Source organism: Corythoichthys intestinalis, chromosome 15, assembly GCF_030265065.1.
Source record: "Corythoichthys intestinalis isolate RoL2023-P3 chromosome 15, ASM3026506v1, whole genome shotgun sequence".
NCBI lineage: Eukaryota > Metazoa > Chordata > Actinopteri > Syngnathiformes > Syngnathidae > Corythoichthys > Corythoichthys intestinalis.
This window is the reverse complement of record NC_080409.1, coordinates 23,754,465-23,776,175: the sequence shown is the minus strand read 5'-3', so window position 1 is coordinate 23,776,175 and position 21,711 is coordinate 23,754,465. Positions and strand designations below refer to the sequence as shown.

The window sequence follows — 21,711 nt, the reverse complement described above, 5'->3', positions numbered from 1 at the left end:
ACAACTCAAAACCAGTACTTACCCTGTGATCTGAGGTAGTGTGTCAGTTGAGAAGAGAGCAAGTTGTGTCTTATCCCGCTCAATGAGCCATATGGTGTATTGTCCACTTTGCTTGGGATTCAAATACAGGGCCATGTCGATGCTGCAAGGATTTGGTCCACTCCGCAACCAAGGACTCAGCACCCAGGGCCCCCCAAAGGAGGTACCGTTCACCCAAAAGAACTGACCTATGGACAAGGAAAAACAGCACTAAGCGCAAAATCAAGAAAGCACAAAAAATCCTTCAATTACAGAAACAGACACAATTGTCTTATTCATAAGATTGAATATAGAATTGAAGTTTGCAAGAGATTGTGAACATATTCACGACTAATAATCAAGAGCACAACTATTGAGCTAACACTTCTTGACCTAAACTACTTTAGAGGAAATGGTGAATTGTAGCAATTAATTATGCATTGAGAAATTAAAGAATAACAAAAGAGATCGAGGGGGAGGGGAGCGAAGCAATATATCTATCTAGATATATATATTTTTTTGCATTGATATAAAGTTTCATTTCACTGTCCAAACCAACTCTGCTCACTAGAGCGGGACGTTATTGCATGTGGAGGAGCACAGAGTTTTAACTTGAGAAGAATGTTTCATGCACCTCGTTAGGAAACTCTTGATAAATTGATGTTAATCTTGCAAAACCCAATCTGACTGAATTAACAAATTTCATGATGCTTAAGAGCCATTTAATATAAATATGCCGTGGCATAGTCGATTATTGTGTACTTGTATTGAAAATCATTTGATGTGCTTTGAAAGTAGATCTTATTTTATTTCAACAATGTTGAGCTGCTATTTCTTTTCATTCCCATTAGTTTACAAACAAGTCTCTCTTTTACATAAAAGCAATACCAGTTTCCTGAGGATCAGAGTTTGTTAACGCATACTTCTCAAACTGGGTCACTCATGTCTCCTTGTGTATATCAACAGCTGCACTTAAACCGCCCTTTCCCATTAGTTTTGGCAATATGCAATTCATATGTTGTGCTGGATGAGAAAGGATATGAAAGGACCATGCAAGTTGCTCAACTAAATCTTGCAAATTATATTTCCTACTGCTATATTATCACAAAATATAACTGAGTGTTTTGCAACTGGTACCCATATTCAATTTTTCAATCTCAATTATATTAAATTTCTTATCAGGTCTTATTAGGTTTACCTTGCTACATTTGCAAGCAATCATAGATAATGGTGATAACAGTGCAATCACATACTGCATTACTGGCAGCCTAATTACTGTGTAGAATCTGCAAGCTGAATAGAAAATCTGGCGTTAATTGAGAGTATCTGACAAAATCAGTTCTGCTTCAGTACATTGCTATCCAGCTCCATAACATGGTCCACATTTAAAAAGAACCCTCATCTCCCAAGGCATGCACACTTGAACGTTTGGAGTACGAAGGCATAGTAATATCAACGACAGTGTCAAACTCTTCAAAGTATATTCACTGTCTCCTCAAATTACCTTTACAACTTCTCCAGTTACTCTAGTGCAGTGGTACCTCTACTTATGAACATCTCTACTGGGGTGGCGTGGCTCAGTGGTAAAGTAGTTGTCCCCCAACCCAGAGGTTGTGGGTTCAGTTCCCTGCCCTGATGTACTCGTCTACATATCCTTGAGCAAGATACTGAACCTCATGTAGCTCCTGGTGCTGTGTCACCAGTAGGTGGAGTACAGTAGGCGTGTAGTGTAAAGTGCTTTGAGGGCCTTGAAAGGTGGAAAAGCGCTAAACAAGTATAAAACCATTTACAAACACGATTTTCAGGTTACGACACGTTTAAACGGGACAATATTGCCTATTGCAAAACTACTATACAATACTGTAAAAGATACGTATGTACATGGATGCTGAGGATCTATTTTAGTTTTTCCCATCAAAAAATAGCCATTTTGGTCCAAATTTGTCATGCTCGCGCATTTTCTTCATGCAAGGCGTACACAATGGCAGTACACAGGCGTGCTGGATAGTTTACATACTACTACTAGACTACTACAAAGACAGCATTCTATTTCACCGACAGTGTGTGGTGGGAGTTCTTGTATTGGAAATAAAAGCACCTTTGTGTTATCATGCAGATCCCCACAGGACGACAGCGCAATGACACATGAACAGATCAGAAAACTATAAGGCCAATAAGCCTCGGTTTAACGTCCCCTTTTCACAACACTAAATATGACACAAATATCCAACAGCGCTCTGCACGGCGGCAACTCAACAGCAACGACAATATGGCTATAATCATAGGCGTAGTTTAATTTTTGAGGCAGGGTGGGCATAACATGTTGATGACCCCGAAACACAGTGTCAGCAATAAAATTAATTTACAAGAATTTTTCTAATAATAAGTTGGCAATGAGCGTTTTTTGTTTCCCATCATTCTTGAGGGGAATTCTAAATCAGGCAGCTAAGGCAATAATTTTAGCCAAGATCGTCATCTCCATTGAGTATAGTACTCCCGCTGGTGTCGTGCCAATGTAGTTACCCCAGTCAAAAATTGTATCTGCTGGGCGGAGCCACATGGAGGTAGATTTGTGTCTTTATTATTAAATCCAAAAAAAAAAAAAGTTGCTTCAATCAAAATTTATATTTTCAATAAATAAAAGTCTCTTCAATAAAAAAAAAAATGTGTTTGAGTGCAAAAATAAATGTGAAACTCAAATAAATGCATGTGAAAGCTACTTTTCCTTGATTGATTTTTTTTTTTTATTGGAGTGAAGGTTTTTTTTGATTGACACAACTTTTTTGATTGAAGTCATGTTGATATGTGTTTGGGCTACATTTTGGCTAGGACGTTTTTGTCTTTATGATTCAATTAAAAAATAAGTTGCTACAAAAAAAATATATTTTCAAAAAGAAAATCACTTCAATTAAAAAAAGAAACATTTCAATCATAGAAAACATTTTTGAATGAAAAAAAATATTCGAGATTGAAAAATTTGCATTTGAACACTTAATTTTTCATTAAAAAAGTTTTCTTTGAAGCTTTTTGTGTTTGGGCCATTTATGGTTAGGACATTTGCGTCTAAATCATTCAATCCCAAAAAAAGTTGCTTCCATCAAAAAAAAAAAAAAAAAAAAAAAAGTATTTTCAATCAAAGAAAAAAAATCATTTGAAAAATAAAATTGCCCTCCCCTAATTTTATTTATTTATTTATTTTTTAATTTTATGCTGAGCAAATGACTGTCTAAGGTGCTAGTCACATGATCTGTTCGAAAAGTAATTTTGACCCATTATAAAAATATATATTTTTTGTTCATTTCATTCATTTTGCAGTTTTATTGCTTTACAACTTTTATATACATGGGAAAGTCAATTTAATGCAATGACACTTTTCGGCCACCAAGGGGGGCCTGCCCCCCCCCCTTAAAATCCGCTTAATGCTATAATGCGAGCATGTCTTACCGGTTTGAAGACACCAAAGGACGATCATATCCAGCCCCTATCCAGCTTGTTTTCCATTTCTCCCTCCTCCAACACATCTGACTCAAATAATCAGGATCATTATCAGGCTCCTGCAGAGCTTGCTGATGAGCTGATCATTTGATTCAGGTGTGTTCAAGGAGGGAGACATGGAAAATAAGCTGGATAGGGGCTCTCGAGGACCGGACTTGGGCACCCCTGCTATAGCGGGTCAACTTCTCAGCCAAATGAGCACAAGGCTCCTAGTGTTTTTGTCTCACTTCTTTGTTTTGTCTCTCTTTTATTTTTTTAAAAGCCCACAGAGAGTGGGCAGTACATTTGTAACACATTAGAGCATAGGTCTCCTTGTGTTTTTGTGTCACGAAGACCGGGATAGGCCATAAGTACCATTGACCTCGTGAAAGAGAACATTGCCTCACTCGAAAGGATAAGATATAGATTTGTTTCTTTTATTCGTTGCATTTTTTTCTGTTATCTACTTCATTTAAGGTATTAATGGTATGGTTAGGTTAGGTTAGGTTAGGTTAGGTTAGGTTAGGTTAGGTTAGGTTAGGTTAGGTTAGGTTAGGTTAGGTTAGGTTAGGTTAGGTTAGGTTAGGTTAGGTACATGTATATGTAATGATTCAGTTTTATTCCGGTTTCATCCCAGTTATAAAATTTAATATGGCATGTCAGTAGTGCTTGGAACGGATTAGGGCATTTACATGGAAAACAAATCTCTATTTACAAAATTTTCAGGTTACGAGACAACTTCCAGAACCAATTAATCTCGTAAGTAAAGGTACCACTGTAATGGTAAAGGAAATTTAATGAGCCATTCATAGTTTCACAGCACATAAAGGTCCATGTGTATTTAAAGTTCAAGAGGTCAATCTTTGGCTATGTTCAGACTGCAGGCCAATTCAGATAAAAAAAATGTAAAAAAAATCTTCGCCAAAATGCGACTTGCATCTAATTTTTTTTAATGCAATGTGTATTGTAGCAAGAGTACGACTGCATTTCAAATAGTAACAGGAAAAACAGTCATATTTAACATATTGGGGGGAAAAAAAGTTAAAAGTAATGAGTAGAGGTGTGCAAAATTTCCGATTCTTAGATTATTTGCGATTCGTCCGTGGAAGATTCGAGAATGATTCACAAACATCCAAATTCCGATTATTGAAATATGCCAAGTAAAGCAGAAGTACGACACACTCAGCGCACCGCACGGTCTTCGGTACGCAATTAGGGACGGAGCGAGAGTAGCTATACATCATGCTTCTCATTACCCGGCCCGTCGGGTAACGCCAATGCTCAACTCATGGCTCTAGCTCAACTCATGCCACGAGATAAAAAAAAAACAACGACATACCTGACTGCTGCCGAAAAGCTGCTACAAGCCACATTATGTTACGGTAGATATCATTTATATAGGACTAGATGCTATATAGCTTCGGTATCGTTACCAGCACATCTACAAAAAACTGGATGCGGGCGTTAGTAACGGCCGCCATCTTAAAGCAGTACACTTCCCTGCAAGGCTGTTGTTGTGAACCTTCCAAGCGAACCTAATTAACTTTTTATCTAAAATACTCCTAAATCGGTAAAATATTGACTTGAATCTATCTTTAAAATAGTTTTAAAACTTTTACATGTTGAAAGTAGACAAAAGAGAAATTATGGAATAACAGGAGCAATTTTAACAACTTTAACGGTTGATTCACAACATTAAATTAATTGAAAGTAGTTTAAAGCTGCTGATATAGAATGGGGACTGGAGTTTTTTATTTACTGTTATTTTTGTATATTTGTTTACTGCTATATGTTAACTTGATACTGAAATAGTAGTTTGGTTTAGCCTGAGAGGATTTTTGAACAATTTTGGAACTAATGTAGAAAACAAATTAAAAAAAAAAAAAAAAAAAAAAAAAAAAAAGGAGTGGGGTGCATAAATAATCGTTTTATAATCGAATCGGAGCCTCTGAATCGTAATCATAATCGAATCGTTAGGTGCCCAAAGATTCCCAGCTCTAGTAATGAGTGATTAAACCAGTAATATAACTAATTACCCTCTTCAGTGAGTATAGAGTAATGTAAGGAATTAGAATTTATGAGACTAATATGTAATGTGTCATATATTTGTTTTTGAAGTAACTAACCCCAATACTGTCATAGACAACTGCTTAGTCTCTGGGGCTGTTAGGTATTTTTACCCATAATGTGTACAAATTTGAGGAAAATATTGTCGCAGTGTGCAGGTCACATGAACTAACTTTGGAAGGAAAATGAATTGATAGGCATACACTGATGCTGAAGGTGAGTTGCACAAATCTGAGGATACAAACTGTGTTTTATGTAAATAACAGTTTTTGTCCATTTCATTTATTTATTCATTAATTCATTTACTTATTTGATTAGGACATTGTGCATTAATCAACATGTCAGCCCAAAGCATCAATGTAAAACATGCCAGAGTTACATCCATTGTCCTAAGGAGTGTCAAGGACTTGCAAACAATACACAGAGTATACAAATGTAAAAAAAAAAAAAAAAAAAAAAACACAAACAGTTACACACAAGTCCGCATGAAGGCTACAGAAATAACAAATTTGATCTCATTAATTCATTTCTTGGATGAGTGCTAGTAGATAGTAAAGATCATACGGGATTTACATGTTTTGCATCTCGTTTAGTTTGATATTTCAGATTTAGTATAATTAATACTTTACAGTTCTTTTGTCCTTGTTATTCCCTGAATAGTAGTGTGCTGGATAAGCCTCATTGGCCCTTTTCCCATACTAACATTGATTCTTACATAAAATATCCACTTGGCTTACATGATCCAAATGCTGGAGGCTGTGTGGACAGCACAGTTTCCTACATACAAAACACAGATTTGATGTAAAGGCTTTAAACTAAGCCCAGAAGGGATTTTCGCCCGATGTGAAACATTTATTAAGTATATTCTTACCCAGTACAAATGGCATAACGGAATAGCTGCACAATCATCCCATTTCCATTGAAAGAATATGTACTGTGTACTATATATGAATAATATTTATATGGTTACATATTAATTAAAACATTATTGAATTAATACAATACCTTACCTCACAAGTTTTGTCTGACATAAATACCAGCAGTATCAGCATTCTTCACCAATGGGAGGTCACTGGGTCATGCACAGTCATGGAGTTTTTGTTATTGAACTATCATGAACTCTGCTGGATTTTCACTCATCCATTGCACCTCCCAACCCTTCTATAACTCGCCACGCGCAAGTGAAACATTTTATCCATTCAGCACCTCTCAGCTTTTCTGGTGTGTTCAAAGAAAAACCTGCTCATCACGTTTTGTAGCATAAAGATAGTAAATTCATGTAAAAACTGAAAATTACGACCTTGAAGCAATATGAACTATCATATAAGAAGTAGAAGAGAAAAATAATAAAAGCAAATACTGTAAACAACTGGTACAAATGCCTAATACAACCTGCAGGCAAGTGTATAGATAGCATTATTCAAAGGTTCACTGACTAGATTGACAAACCGATCCATACTCACACTGCTGCGCCTAAATCAGTGGCACAGCCAGTGTATTTTATACCAGCACACCGTATTGTTGTTAGTCTTGCCCGAGGCCCAACCTCCTGTGTTGTAGATGTTCGGGAGCCTGATGCAGACTTGGAATTTAGACTGTATGGTTACATAATTTCTTCATGACAACTATATAGGGGTATTTCTTTGAACCAGAATCGTTAAGTCTTGATCTATCTCTCCCCAAAAATCTGAATAATAAGCAGGTGGGGGCCACATACGTTTTCAGGATCTCTTGGAATCTTTACACAGTTGGTACTTTCGTTTTCCCATCCATATACTGACATAGAGAATGTGTATTGCTCGAATACCCCAACTATGGGTGACTGCCAAGAAAAAAATACATGGCAGCTGTGAGGGCAGTACCCTGAGCGGTAAAAAAAGCTTCAAAGCGATATACTAGGCCAGCGTAATGTCCAGTCTCTCTCTATAGTCGTTGCTTTTGTCTAAACTTTCTTCTTTTTATATGAACACACACAATGCAGTCAAATATAGTGCAGTCCTTTGGGATGTAGCTATCTGAAATGTTTATGGCAGAAAACACAGACAAGACTGAAAAAGCAGATTCTGCTCTTGCACTCCTCTTTAAAACAAACTGCTGTACAGTGGGGTAAATAAGTATTTAGTCAAGCACTAATTGTGCAAGTTCTCCCACTTGAAAATATTAGAGAGGGCTGTAATTGTCAACATGGGTAAATCTCAACCATGAGAGACTTGTTTGCTTGTTTGATTTTTAAAGAATTTATTTGCAAATCATGGTGGAAAATAAGTATTTGGTCAATATCAAAAGTTCATCTCAATACTTTGTTATGTACCCTTTGTTGGCAATAACGGAGCCAACGGAGTTTTCTGTAACTCTTCATAAGCTTTTCACACACTGTTGCTGGTATTTTGGCCTATTCCTCCATGCAGATCTCCTCTAGAGCAGTGATGTTTTGGGGCTGTTGTTGGGCAACACGGACTTTCAACTCCCTCCTCACCCCGTGGCGTCAAAATGATAACTAGAACGGTGAGCAAAAATCCCAGAACCACACGGGGGGACCTAGTGAATGACCTACAGAGAGCTGGGACCACAGTAGCAAAGGCTACTATCAGTAACACAATGCGCCGCCACAGACTTAAATCCTGCACTGCCAGACATGTCCCCCTGCTGAAGAAAGTACACGTCCAGGCCTGTCTGCGGTTCGCTAGAGAGCATTTGGATGATCCAGAAGAGGACTGGGAGAATGTGTTATGGTCAGATGAAACCAAAAAATAACTTTTTGGTAGAAACACAGGTTCCCGTGTTTGAAGGAAAAAGAATACTGAATTGCACCATACCCACTGTGAAGCATGGGGGTGGAAACATCATGCTTTGGGGCTGTTTTTCTGCATAGGGACCAGGACGACTGATCTGTGTAAAGGAAAGAATGAATGGGGCCATGCATCGAGAGATTTTGAGTGAAAATCTCCTTCCATCAGCAAGGGCATGGAAGATGAGATGTGGCTGGGTCTTTCAGCATGACAATGATCCCAAACACACAGCCACGGCAACAAAGGAGTGGCTTCGTAAGAAGCATTTCAAGGTCCTTAAGTGGCCTAGCCAGTCTTCAGATCTCAACCCCATAGAAAATCTTTGAAGGGAGTTGAAAGTCCGTGTTGCCCAACGACAGCCCCAAAACATCACTGCTCTAGAGGAGATCTGCAAGGAAGAATGGGTCAAAATACCAGCAACAGTGTGTGAAAAGATTGTGAAGAGTTACAGAAAACGTTTGGGCTCCGTTATTGCCAACGAAGGGTACATAACAAAGTATTGAGATGAACTTTTGGTATTGACCAAATACTTATTTTCCACCGTGATTTGCAAATAAATTCTTTAAAAGTCAAACAATGTGATTTTCTGTTTTTTTTTTTTTTCACATTCTGTCTCTCATGGTTGAGGTTTACCCATGTTGACAATTACAGGCCTCTCCTCTCTAATATTTTCAAGTGGGAGAACTTGCACAATTAGTGGTTGACTAAATACTTATTTGCCTCACTGTATTTTAAGCCAAAACAACTGTTGTGTTTGATAGAACAACATGTCTATATGCTGCCATAGCAGATTCATGGCGTATTAAGCCCCCAAACTATTTTTAATTTTTCCATTTTACCCTGAAAACCCCCGTTTACAGATATCACGCAACCACTTTTGTTTCAACCCAGCCATAAAACGAAGGTAATTAATTATATTTTTTATTCAAAATGTCTGTCGTCGTCTCATGTCGTTAAAAAAAAAAAAAAAAATCGACTTTAAACATTTTTTCACTCACATATTTTAAACTTTTAAACAAATTATGTCACAATGAAAAAAATGGCGTCTGTAAAAAAGTCACAGATATTTACCTCATAACTATCGCTTAATTGTATTATTATTTTTTTTTTTGCTGTCGCATTTTCTCCGATATGTTAGATGATAAATAATCAATTTAAACAACAAAAAATGAAAAAAAAAAAAAAAAAACTTTAAAAGGGTAAATATTTGAAAAAGAAAATCTCGACCACTCCTTGATGTCTGAGATTTCTGCATCGCGACCCTTGTTATATTACCCTTTTCACCCATAAAATCTCCCAGAAATCTAGCTGTGGCCATTCACAGCTGTGTCTTGATACTCGGTGATACATGCTACATGGAGTTTTTGGATCGAACAAGGTAAGTATGCGATAATATCTCGTTAAAGTCATGGCGTCTGTAATTCTGCTCTCGCGTGCTTTCATCTCCAGATGGGGTTTTGCTGTTTAAAAACCATTAAAAAAAAAAGAAAAGAAAAAAAAAAGCCCTCCCGTTCAAAAATTTTCTTCTCCCAGAAAATAGAGATTTTAAGCTTTCCAATGATGTATCACACACGCATCTCACACAACTTTGAAAGGCCAAATCGGGGGTCTCAGAGTGGAACTTCAAGTCACCTGAGTGTTTTTCGCCATATACATCTGATACTTGCTCATATTTAATTTGATACTTGAATACACTTTGTGGTGCCATCAGATACCCTCATCATGCATAAATATTACAAATCACTTAAAGTCCACATTTAATAATAACCTTGTATGAATGATGTTTTGAATGCTCGACCGGAAGTCACTTCTCCTGGCAGAGGAGCACCTCACCCAAAAAGTTGTGAAATAGGCCGGTTGGAAAATCTAAATACTAAACCACAGAGATGGGAAAATAATATTGTATTGCATACACACTACATTATACAGTATTTGTGTTTCATAAGGGAAAACAAGGGGCTCAATCGAACACAGGCTAAGAATATAACTACTATGATTTTGCAAACAATGCTATTTCTGCATGTTCCTTAAGACAGTATAATGACAAAAAATGTGTTTGACCTCATGTGTAAAGTTATACATTCTGCTGCAAAGTTTGGTCAATCTCAACCATCTTTTTGAAAGCGAACCCCAAGATCAAATAAAATCCTGAAGTAGGGTAGTAGCCATTTTTCTTCTTTAAGCTGCTGAACCATAACCCTATAGAAAACATGATTCAAATTCAAAAACCGATTTACTCATAATTTGACTTGGCTCTTTTGTTTTATAAGTGACTTGATATTACATAGCAAGTCAGCTCAAGCGCCAACGTACTGCAACTAGGGCACAAAGTTCCTTTGAAGCCGAGACAAAAAGGAATTAATACATAATTAGTAGGTCCTCAGAGCGGACAAAAGACCCCCAATGTTCACGCCTCTTGGCAAACGATATCTACACCCAGCTAAACTACCATCCATAGACTCTGTAGAATGGTAGATAAACCCGCTTCTTGAACACCATTCATGGACATCACAATAGTTTCTGAATTTCTTAAAGTAGAGATATTATTTTATTATGAATTATGGAGGTAAGCGCAATTGATTACAGATCTTCAACATTATTTTCCTCCTGATAGCATTTTTTATTTAAAACAAAAATATGCTGAGTGAAAAGGTAATGCTAACAAATACAGTATCATTAGTCGGTTTTATCTTGATGTTTGATTATTTTCTCCCAAAAATCAAGTGTTTGTTTTTGAAAATGCGCACAACAGTTTACTGGACTGTCTCAGAAAATTAGAATACACAATATTCTAATTTTTTGAGACAGTCCAGTGTATATATACAGGACTGTCTCAGGAAATTAGAATACACAATATTCTAATTTCCTGACTGTCTCAGACAAACTCAGTGGAACAAAATGATCCTCAAGTATACTGGACTGTCTCATTTTGTTCCACTGAGTTTGTCTAGTATATTAGCGTTAGTTATTGTTTTGGAGGACTATCTCAGGACCGAATGTGAATTGAGCAACCACCAGCCAGAGCGAGGCCTCTCAGCTTGTAAAGGAGTTGATGGATTACACTCAACTGGGAAAGGGTGCACATTTTCACCCCATACCAAAGCCTCTTGCCTGGACTGGTGTGCATGGATAATCTAAATACTGCTTTCAAGAAGAAGCCTAGAAGCTATTTTTCATGGATAAAGCTAAAACAAACAAACAAAATCAGAAAAAAAAAACTACAAATGAACAACAACAACATATTGGGCACTTTTAGAGCTGTGGGCTGTATGAACAAACATAGACAGTAGGCCGATCAGAGGCCAGTATATTTGATTGCCACGCTATGTTAGAATTGATCATTAGTAATATGTAATCTTTGCATTCATAACCATTCATCCACTGTGCCACCTCATAATGATGTACATTTACTGCAACGGATACGAAATGAACAAAACGGGATTTTCATATTTATAATAATACCTTTAATCCTTGTGTGGATATTTACGAAAATGGTCAGGAAATGAGTGATTGTGTTTTTTTTTTGTTGATCATTTGTAGGGTCTTAGATAGGGATGGGTGGCTAAACTTGGAAGCAATTAGGTACCAGTTCAAACAGACCTGTTGGTAACCAGACTGAATTATAACAAACATTTCGGCGCTTGCAATTGGTGCTTCTTTACCAACTTCTTATTTCGTGACGTCAGTGCAACTCCATTCACTAGACACTCAGGAAGCTCGCATGTTGATCTGACAATAGCAGTAAGATGATCAAAGCATGAGGACAATGACTGCAGCCTCCCTTTTCTCTTCAGGTAAGTAAAATATTGCTGCCCGCAAATCTCATACATCAAAGTGCGCATGACAATAAAAAGCATGTTTATTTCATATTTCACGCGGTGTTTCATGCTCCTGAATGAAATGGACCGCTTGGATGTGTGTGGAAGCGATCGTTTTGGATATAATTTTTGAATCCCGCGCCATGAAAATGAGTTACTTCCGGCTCCAGTCTCGGGTTTAGGACGAATGCGAATGTGACGTCACCCAGGTCAGCATCTCACAATACAACATTGCTTTATAGCATGCAGATGGACTGTGGATTCAGCTGATTTTGCGGAACATTTTGTTTATTTTTCGCATCACGCCAGCCAAACAGCTGCAGGCTTTTGTAGCTGCAGCACGGAGAGGTGTGCAAGCCTTTTTGGGTTTCAGAAAGTTCCTGTTCACCCCGAGATTGGCCAAAACAAGTGTGTGACAACTGGGGGACCATTGGACCTACGAGGAAGTGAGTAAACATCGTGTTTTGTATTACGTCAAATTCAGGGATGATGGCACATGCTTTAATACGAAGATGGCTTGCATTTTGTGGCTCACATGCTCCTTGTCCAGCAAGAATGACACTCGGCCGTCGACCGGCGGCTTGTCACACACCCCCACCGCAGGGAGAGCGCTATACTCGGCTTATTACCTGTTCGTGTGCCCGATGTTCTATCAAATTTTCACCCCATCATAAATTGCAACTTACTGTTTAAAAATGGCCGCGAATGCAGCACTTTCAAAGTAAACATTACAAACTTTCTTTAAATAAAGGAATATTTACTTACGTTTGATCATGGACGGACATGTAGAAAAGCTCTTCTCAGACACATCGTACCATGTTAGCTGCACAACAACTGCACGCTGCTCTCACATTGTTTACGACTTCCTTCGCCGTGTAAAGTATAGTAAAGTGTAAAGTAGTAAAGCATTATTTTACGCCATATTCGTGTTGACATTGTGGCAGCTCTGAGCTCCTCCGACGTCGGCCGGTTTGTCCGACGGTCATTCTGCAGCTGCTTCCCCGGCAAACTAGCTCTCTTGCCCGCAGCAGGCGGAACGAGTCCGACGAGCTGTAACTTGCTTGCCGCTGGGCGAGTTGCCGATCGGCGAAGACACTCGACAACCCCGCCGCCATGTGATATGATCCTGGGTAGTTTTGTGTGATTTTTGGCACCAAAAGCCGAGAATAAGACTGAAACATCACTCGGTTCAGGTTAGCATGTCGGCTAGCTGTCATGCCTCCTGGTTTGTTTACGCTCTCCAAGCCGGGGCAGGGAAATGACAAAAACTCCAGTGGCATAAAATATTGTTTGGGAGGTGCAAGAAGTGGACGGTTTTGACCATTATGAAGTAATTTTGCCGTGTCGTACTGAATAAATGCATTTTTTAATTTTTGCTATTCCATCTAGCACAAGACTGTTATTTGTCATGACCATGCCATTTATTTAGCAATTGGGGACAAATACTTCGATAAAAAGAATATCCTTTAAAAATACTGGAGTAGAGAGACTGAAACAATGACACTTTGCGTCTCTCATCGTGGCATTTCCTCGTTTTAAATAATTCCCCCTCAATGGGCTGAATTGTAAATCAGATGAAACCATGACCCTGCCGAAGGCATCCTCCTGTTGGGGATGCTAGAGCCTTATAATGGTAGGCGTGGCTAAAGGGCAAATTAAACAACTAATTTCTCGTCATCTGCGCTTTGCCAAATTGTTGTAGCCTATATACTCAAATCGTCTCAAAATGTGATTCTAATTAATACAATTTAAGACTTTTTTTATCCTATCATACGCACTTTAAGTTAAGCCAACAAACATTAAACAAAATTAAAATGGAGCCCCAGGTTTCTCAATCAGGTGCATCATTAGTGTAGCTTCTTGACACTTTGAATGTGCCTATTCAAAATAATAATAAATCTTTTTGGCAATCGTTTCCACCATCAACTGACTGCCAATGTTTACCCACTTAGCTCTGGAGCTGTTCAGTCATGCTGAAAGTCTGGTGTGAGACTTTTAATGACATGCAGACAAAAGTTGCCACTTGCTGGTACTGAGAACGTCAGTGATAATTTAGTACTTGCAACAGTCTAGGATTGAAATCAAGTGCATGTGTGCTCAGCCATGCCCAACAAGTCCATCTGTTTATTAGCCGATAGCAGGCATCAAGCTGTGCTACGGACAACCGTCTCTCCCTTACATCAATACACAAGATGTCATGCTGTGTGTGCGCTCTTGAGGCTTGCACTAACACTCATAAATGAACACAAGCCTCCATGTTTTACTTACCCCAATTTAACCAAACCCAAACAGTATTGGAAGGAGAAATGGAGAACATGCTTGATCTCAAAGCTTTTCAGATACGTAGAGTTGCAAAGCGGTCAAAGGTCAGTTAGCACATTGAGATTAAACATGAGATTATAACAGCAAAGATTTAATGTCAGAAAACACTATTTCTGACTTTATGTGGACTCTGGTTCATGGATGGCATGCTCAAAACAAAACATACAGCTTTATCTCAAATTGTTGTGAAAAAGTTCAGTATTTCATACACACACACACACACAATATATATATATATATATATATATATATATATATATATATATATATATATATATATATATATATATATATATATATATATATATATATATATATATACAGTGCTGCTCGAAAGTTTGTGAACCCCACAGCGATGGTCAGATTTTTTGTAAAAAAAACTAAAATAACCTTATTAAATGTTAAGTTATACCCAAATCCACAATACTGACATTCCAAATAATGGACTGAAACAAAAGAAATAGTTATATTGTCATTCTTTATTTAACAAAAGTGGTTGATTTAAGAAAAACTCAGATATCATGTGTGCAAAAGTATGTGAACCCCTTCAGTTAATAGGATATTGCGCCTCCTTTTGCAGAGATTACCTCAACCAAACGGTTTCTGTAGTGACTAATCAGCCTCTCACATCTACTTTGGGGGATTTTTGCCCATTCTTCCTTGCAGAACGCAGTCAGTTGAGAGAGGTTTGATGGGCATCTGGCATGAACTGCTCGCTTCAGGTCCCGCCACAGCATTTCAATGGGATTTAGGTCAGGACTTTGACTGGGCCAGTCCAGAACACGAATCTTCTTCTTTTTCAGCCATTCCTTGGTTGTATTGCTGGAATGCTTTGGATCATTATCATGTTGCATGATCCACCTTCTGCCAAGCTTTAACTTCAAAACAGATGGCGTCAGGTTATGTTCTAGGATTTGACAATATTCCTCAGAATTCATGATTCCCTGGACTATGTGGAGTTGTCCAGGTCCTGAGGATGAAAAGCAAGCCCAGATCTTGACATTCCCACCTCCATGCTTCACTGTTGGGAGAAGGTTCTTTTGGTGGTATGCAGTGTTGACTTTTCGCCAGACATGGCGGTTTTGGTTGTGACCAAACAGTTCAATTTTGCACCTACATCAGTTGATGAAAACTCTTTTTAATTTAGTCTCGACAACACAACTGTTAAAAAAAAAACAAAAAAAAACTACTGAATTGATTGATTAGGAAATCAGGTTGAAATAATAGAAAATTCCAAAATGTTGAGGGGGTTCACAAACTTTTGAGCAGCACTGTATATATAACCCATGTCCCAAAAATGTATACACTCTGAAGCAGTTGGTAACCAAATTGTCAATGGATATCTTTGTAGATTAAACTCATTGAATTAGTCATGGCAGCCAGACTAAACTTTGGAGAAATAAAATTTATTTTCAAATGCTACTGGAAGTATGGAAAATGCAGTTCAAGTGTGAACATGTCATGTTATCAGCTGCAAAAGGGTGTATACATAATTTTGGGACACCCTATAGTCCAGAGGTTGCGCTAGACTTTTTCGTTGTCTGTCATTTTGACTGACAGGGTCATAAAAATCCGGTCATAATCTATTTTTACCCGTCACTTAAATTTTTAAAATGACTATATCTTGATGCAGTCACTATATGTATATACACAATAATACAATAATACTTTATAATATAAAGTAACTAACATTAGTGCAGTCATGGATTACAGTAAGCAGGCCAGTGCTGTGTTTCCATATATATTTTTATTATATTATGTATATACAGGATATATATATATATATATATATATATATATATATATATATATATATATATATATATATATATATATATATATATATCCCCCCCCAAGTGTGACCTTCCATGATCCTAATACATTTAATAATAATAATAATGACAATATATATATTATTATTATTATTATTATTAAATAAAAATGCACGTTGATACGACGCACATAAAGGAAACTTCAATTTTTTAAAAATCGTTTGAAAGTTGTATGGACTTACAATCCGCTAGCTTGTTGTTTCCTGTTGTCTTCCGAAATACACCTGGGTGACGGCGCGTCAAGTGTTCGTTCATAGCCGACGTGCTACCGTGGTATGCGAGCTCAGTTTAGCAAAAAGAGTACACACAGTGGTGGCACTCTCCATATTTTCCTTGAAATAATTTCAGGCTCTGGCTAGTCTGGTCCGCTTTTTTGGCTTTATGCCGCTTTCACCTCGTTACCAATTCTGCCCTTCTTGGTAATTGGCGGCGTTTTCAACTGCTCGCCACAGTGAGGAGTGAACCGGCGATTCACTTGATTCGTTGTCATCGTTCATCCTCCACTGCATCAGTCCCTCTTTTTTCACCTGTTTTATCAACAACGTCGTTTTGGGGCTTTTTCAAGAAACTTCGGACACTCAGTTGCCTTGACATTTTTCCGAGTAAGGCCAACGACGTCATGCATCAAGAGAGACGATAGCTAATTAATATGCTCACTCGCCACCCTGTGGTCTGGGGTGTGAATTGCAACCTGTCAAAATGTCAGATGGACTTCAGTTTTTTCCGTCACCGTTTTAAAAAAAACGGTCAACGACAGAAAATATTCGGTTAACGCGACCCCTGCCCTATACACATATATATATGGCGGAAAACACTCAGTTGACATGAAGTTCTGCTCTGAGACCCCCAATTTGAACAAATTTCAAAATTGTCCTACATGCATGTGTGATACATCTTTGGAAAGCTTAAAATCTCTATTTTCTGAGGGAAGAAAAAATTTGAACAGGACGGCATTTAACAAAAAAAAAAAAAAACAAATATATATATATATATTAAACAGCAAAACCCTAACTGGAGGTGAGAGCACGCGAGAGCAGAATTAAAGACGCCATGATTTTAACGAGATATTATAGCGTACTTTGTTTCGAACCAAATCTCCATGTAGCATGTATCATCGAGTGCCGAGTGGATTTTTGGGAGATTTTATGCGTGAAACAGGGTAATATATCAAGGGTCATGATGCAGAAATCGCAGACATCAAAGAGTGGTCGAGATGTTATTTTTCATATAATTACCCTTTTAAACATTTTTTTTCCCCAATTTTTCTTTGTTTGGATCGATTATTTATCATCTAACATATTGGGGAAACTGTGACAGTAACAAAAAAATACAATTAATCGATAGTTATGAGGTAGATATCTGTGACTTTTTTACAGATGCCATTTTTTCATTGTGACGTCATTTGTTTAAAAGTTTAAAATATGCTAGTGAATAATTTTTTTAAAGTCGTTTTCTTTTTTTTAAACGAAATATTTGACATCAATTCATGATTCTAAGCTAAAAATGACATTTTGATTAATAAATATAATTACTTACCTTATTTTTTATGGCTGGGTTGAAACAAAAGCGGTTCCGCGACGTCTGTAAACGGGGGTTTCCGGGGTAATAAGGGCTAATTAAAAATAGTTCGGGGACTTAATGCGCCATGAATCTGGTATGGCACCATACAGACATAATGTTCTATCAAACACAACAGTTCTTTCGGCTTAAAATACAGCAGTTTATTTTAAAGAGGATTGCAAGAGCAGAAATTGCTTTTTCAGTCTTGTCTGTGTTTTCCGCCATATACAGTATATATACACACACATGAGTGTGTGTTTCTGTGTGTGCTTCTCTATATAATCCACAATTACACACTGGTAAACCACAACGAATATATACATTAATATATTGTATTTGTATGACTCATCTGCAGTTCAGCACCCAAATGTAAGCGAACTAGCAATATTATAGCATAGTATGTACAGTTTCCTGTCAGTCTACATACAATAAGCTTGAATACCCTAAAATCTTGCTTCAAAATGCTTAGAATTTTTCTCCCACAATAACACATTCAATCACTACACACCTAACACTTGCTACACACACTCGCCGTCCATCTCTAGCAGATTCACACACATTTGATGACAGGCTGTCAAAGCTGGAGGTCCTGAGAGGTAAAGTCACATTGAAATAAAAAATAAGAAAAACAGCTCACACAGACCATGAGCTAAGCAAGTTGGGGTTTCGCACTTGTCAGGTCTCTAGCCGGATACGGCGATAGAAACATCGTAAGGCAGGCCTCTGGTGGTGAGGGAGATAGAATAACAACATTTAGCAGATCGACTCCTTATTCGACCAAGCCAAAAGGGTGCCTCTCAGGAGGTGACGGGCAAAGGGAGTGGGGGTATAAAAAGAGGACAAAAAAATAGAGATGAAGAGAGGAACGGGACTTGCGACAAAAGTATTAGAGTAAACCAAAAAATAATTTTACATTTTTATTAGTGTTGCACCGATACCATTTTTTGGCGCCGATGCCTGGCTGTGCAGTTTCGGCCGATACCGATACCACTTTGTTTGAAATTTATATATATACATCCATGCAAAGTGAATCCAGTCCAACTTTTTATTGCATAACTGGTATGGGTGACAAATTAGTTAAATAAACCTTTGGCTCTGGAAGGCTAAAATAGTGCTAAATTCGTGAAATTAAAACATGTACAGTACTAGCCCAACAATAATATAAAGTAAAAATACAATGAATGAATTATGAATAAACTTTTTTAAACCCTGAGTTTTCGCTCTCAAAGGCCAAACAATGCAACTTTCATGAAAAAGTCTTAGCAGTAATAATTGACCACAGCATCCTGTCTCTCTATGGCTAGGTTCATACCGCAGGTCTTGATGCACAAATCCGATTTTTTCATGTGTTTTCAACTCAAGTGAGGCATTAACATGCCGGTCTGAACGGGACAAGTCGCATAGAAGTGGACCATTTGAAATCAGATCTGGGTTACTTTCGTATGTGGTTTTAATCCGATCTGGGCCACATTTGTCCAGAATGTGGCGGCGATCTGAACTGCCAAGTCTCCTAAATCGGAATTCCAATCAATTGATGATGGAAGCAATTCCATCAGCAAAGAGCGCAAGCGGCAGCCTGGACGGCAGCGATGTAGCTGTGCATTAGCGCCTAGCTTGAACTACGCAGGAGGCGGGCTTGACCACAGTCATAAAAAAAAAAAAAAAAAAAAAAAATGAAGAAAAGGATAAGCCTGATCATGTCCGGTTTTCTCTCTGTGCGCCAATAAGCAATATTTTAGTATTGCTTATATGGCTGAGTCAGGGAAAACTGACGCACACACGAAAGGCTTATGTGCGTGCGTCATGCATGCATAGTGTGTGTATGCGTTTTATCAATCCATATAAACTTTGAATATAAGACTAAACAGGGATTATCAATATCTGTTATTTATGACCTCTTTTTGGAAATCAAAATATTCACCTTGGAATGACATACTGTAGTACGTACTGCCTACATACTGACCTTTTGTTGCTCAGGTCAAATCCACTTTCACTTGGTAGCAGTTGCTGCTATTGTAGCCTCAAACTTTGTGTTCATTCACGTTTCATCTTCAAAAGTTTTATCAGGTTTGAGGTATTGAAAGTGGCGGATTTAACTCCACCTCTCAAAACTTTCAGGCCGCAAATCTTTCATGCCGCCATTAATTGTAATCGACAGGATTTCTATGCTGAAATATTTCCAGACCGCCGCCATTTCTCCTGGTTTGTTTTTTCGCCATATGAAAAAGCTGCCCCGGCATTGGTTAAAAGCGGCTATAGGCCCGCCCTCATTGGTCTGGAACAGGCCAACAGCGATAGGTGCTTGGCATGCAAAGTGATTAACAGAGTGTAGTGAGCGTCAGGAGAAAAAAAGGCTGCGGTCAAGGGTTATAATACTGGACTGGTACAGTGGGGCAAATAAGTATTTAGTCAACCACTAAGTGTGTTAGTTCTCCCACTTAAAAATATTACAGAGGCTTGTAATTGTCAACATGGGTAAACCTCAACAATGAGAGACAGAATGTGAAAAAAAACAGAAAATCACATTGTTTGATTTTTAAAGAATCTATTTGCAAATCATGGTGGAAAATAAGTATTTGGTCAATACCAAAAGTTCATCTCAATACTTTGTTATGTACCCTTCGTTGGCAATAATGGAGGCCAAACGTTTTCTGTAACTCTTCACAAGCTTTTCACACACTGCTGCCGGTATTTTGGCCCATTCCTCCATGCAGATCTCCTCTAGAGCAGTGATGTTTTGGGGCTGTCATTGGGCAACACAGACTTTCAACTCCCTCCACAGATTTTCTATGGGGTTGAGATCTGGAGACTGGCTAGGCCACTCCAGGACCTTGAAATGCTTCTTACGAACCCACTCCTTTGTTGCCCTGGCTGTGTGTTTGGGATCATTGTCATGCTGAAAGACCCAGCCACGTCTCATCTTCAATGCCCTTGCTAATGGAAGGAGATTTTCACTCAAAATCTCTCGATACATGGCCCCATTCATTCTTTCCTTTACACAGATCAGTCGTCCTGGTTCCTTTGCAGAAAAAAAGCCCCAAAGCATGTTTCCACCCTCATGCTTCACAGTGGGCATGGTGTTCTTCGGATGCAATTCAGTATTCTTTCTCCTCCAAACACGAGAACCCGTGTTTCTACCAAAAAGTTATATTTTGGTTTCATCTGACCTTAACACATTCTCTCAGTCCTGTTCTGGATCATCCAAATGCTCCATAGCGAACTGCAGACAGGTCTGGACGTGTACTTTCTTCAGCAGGGGGACACGTCTGGCAGTGCAGGATTTGAGTCCCTGGTGGCGCATTGTGTTACTGATAGTAGCCTTTGCTACTGTGGTCCCAGCTCTCTGTAGGTCATTCACTAGGTCCCCCCGTGTGGTTCTGGGATTTTTGCTCACCGTTCTTGTTATCATTTTGATGCCACGGGGTGAGAATTTGCATGGAGCCCCAGATCGAGGGAGATTATCAGTGGTCTTGTATGTCTTCCATTTTCTAATAATTGCTCCCACAGTTGATTTCTTTACACCAAGCGTTTTACCTATTGCAGATTCAGTTTTCCCAGGAGAGGGAAACCTGGAGCAGGTCTACAATTTTGTCTCTGGTGTCCTTCGACAGGTCCTCATTAGAAGAAGTTAGACCTCTTTGACAGCCAGAAATCTTGCTTGTTTGTAGGTGACCAAATACTTATTTTCCACTCTAATTTGGAAATAAATTCTTTAAAAATGAAAAAATGTGATTTTCTGTTTTTTTTTTTTTTTTTTTTTTTTTTTTTTTTTTTTTTTTTTTTTTTCCTTCGACATTCTGTCTCTCATGGTTGAGGTTTTGTTGACAATTA

The 21,711-nt window shown here is 38.2% G+C and overlaps 1 protein-coding gene across 8 annotated transcripts in view; it reads right to left on the bottom strand.

The window, feature by feature from the left end:
* The window catches only part of alk (ALK receptor tyrosine kinase), a 507,671-nt gene that overhangs the window by 255,498 nt on the left and 230,462 nt on the right, over positions 1-21,711 (bottom strand). For all 8 annotated transcript variants that reach the window (XM_057858937.1, XM_057858935.1, XM_057858936.1 and 5 more), the window contains one exon: positions 23-227. In XM_057858937.1, the coding sequence (XP_057714920.1) occupies positions 23-227 (205 nt within the window). The remainder of the gene's footprint in view (positions 1-22; positions 228-21,711) is intronic.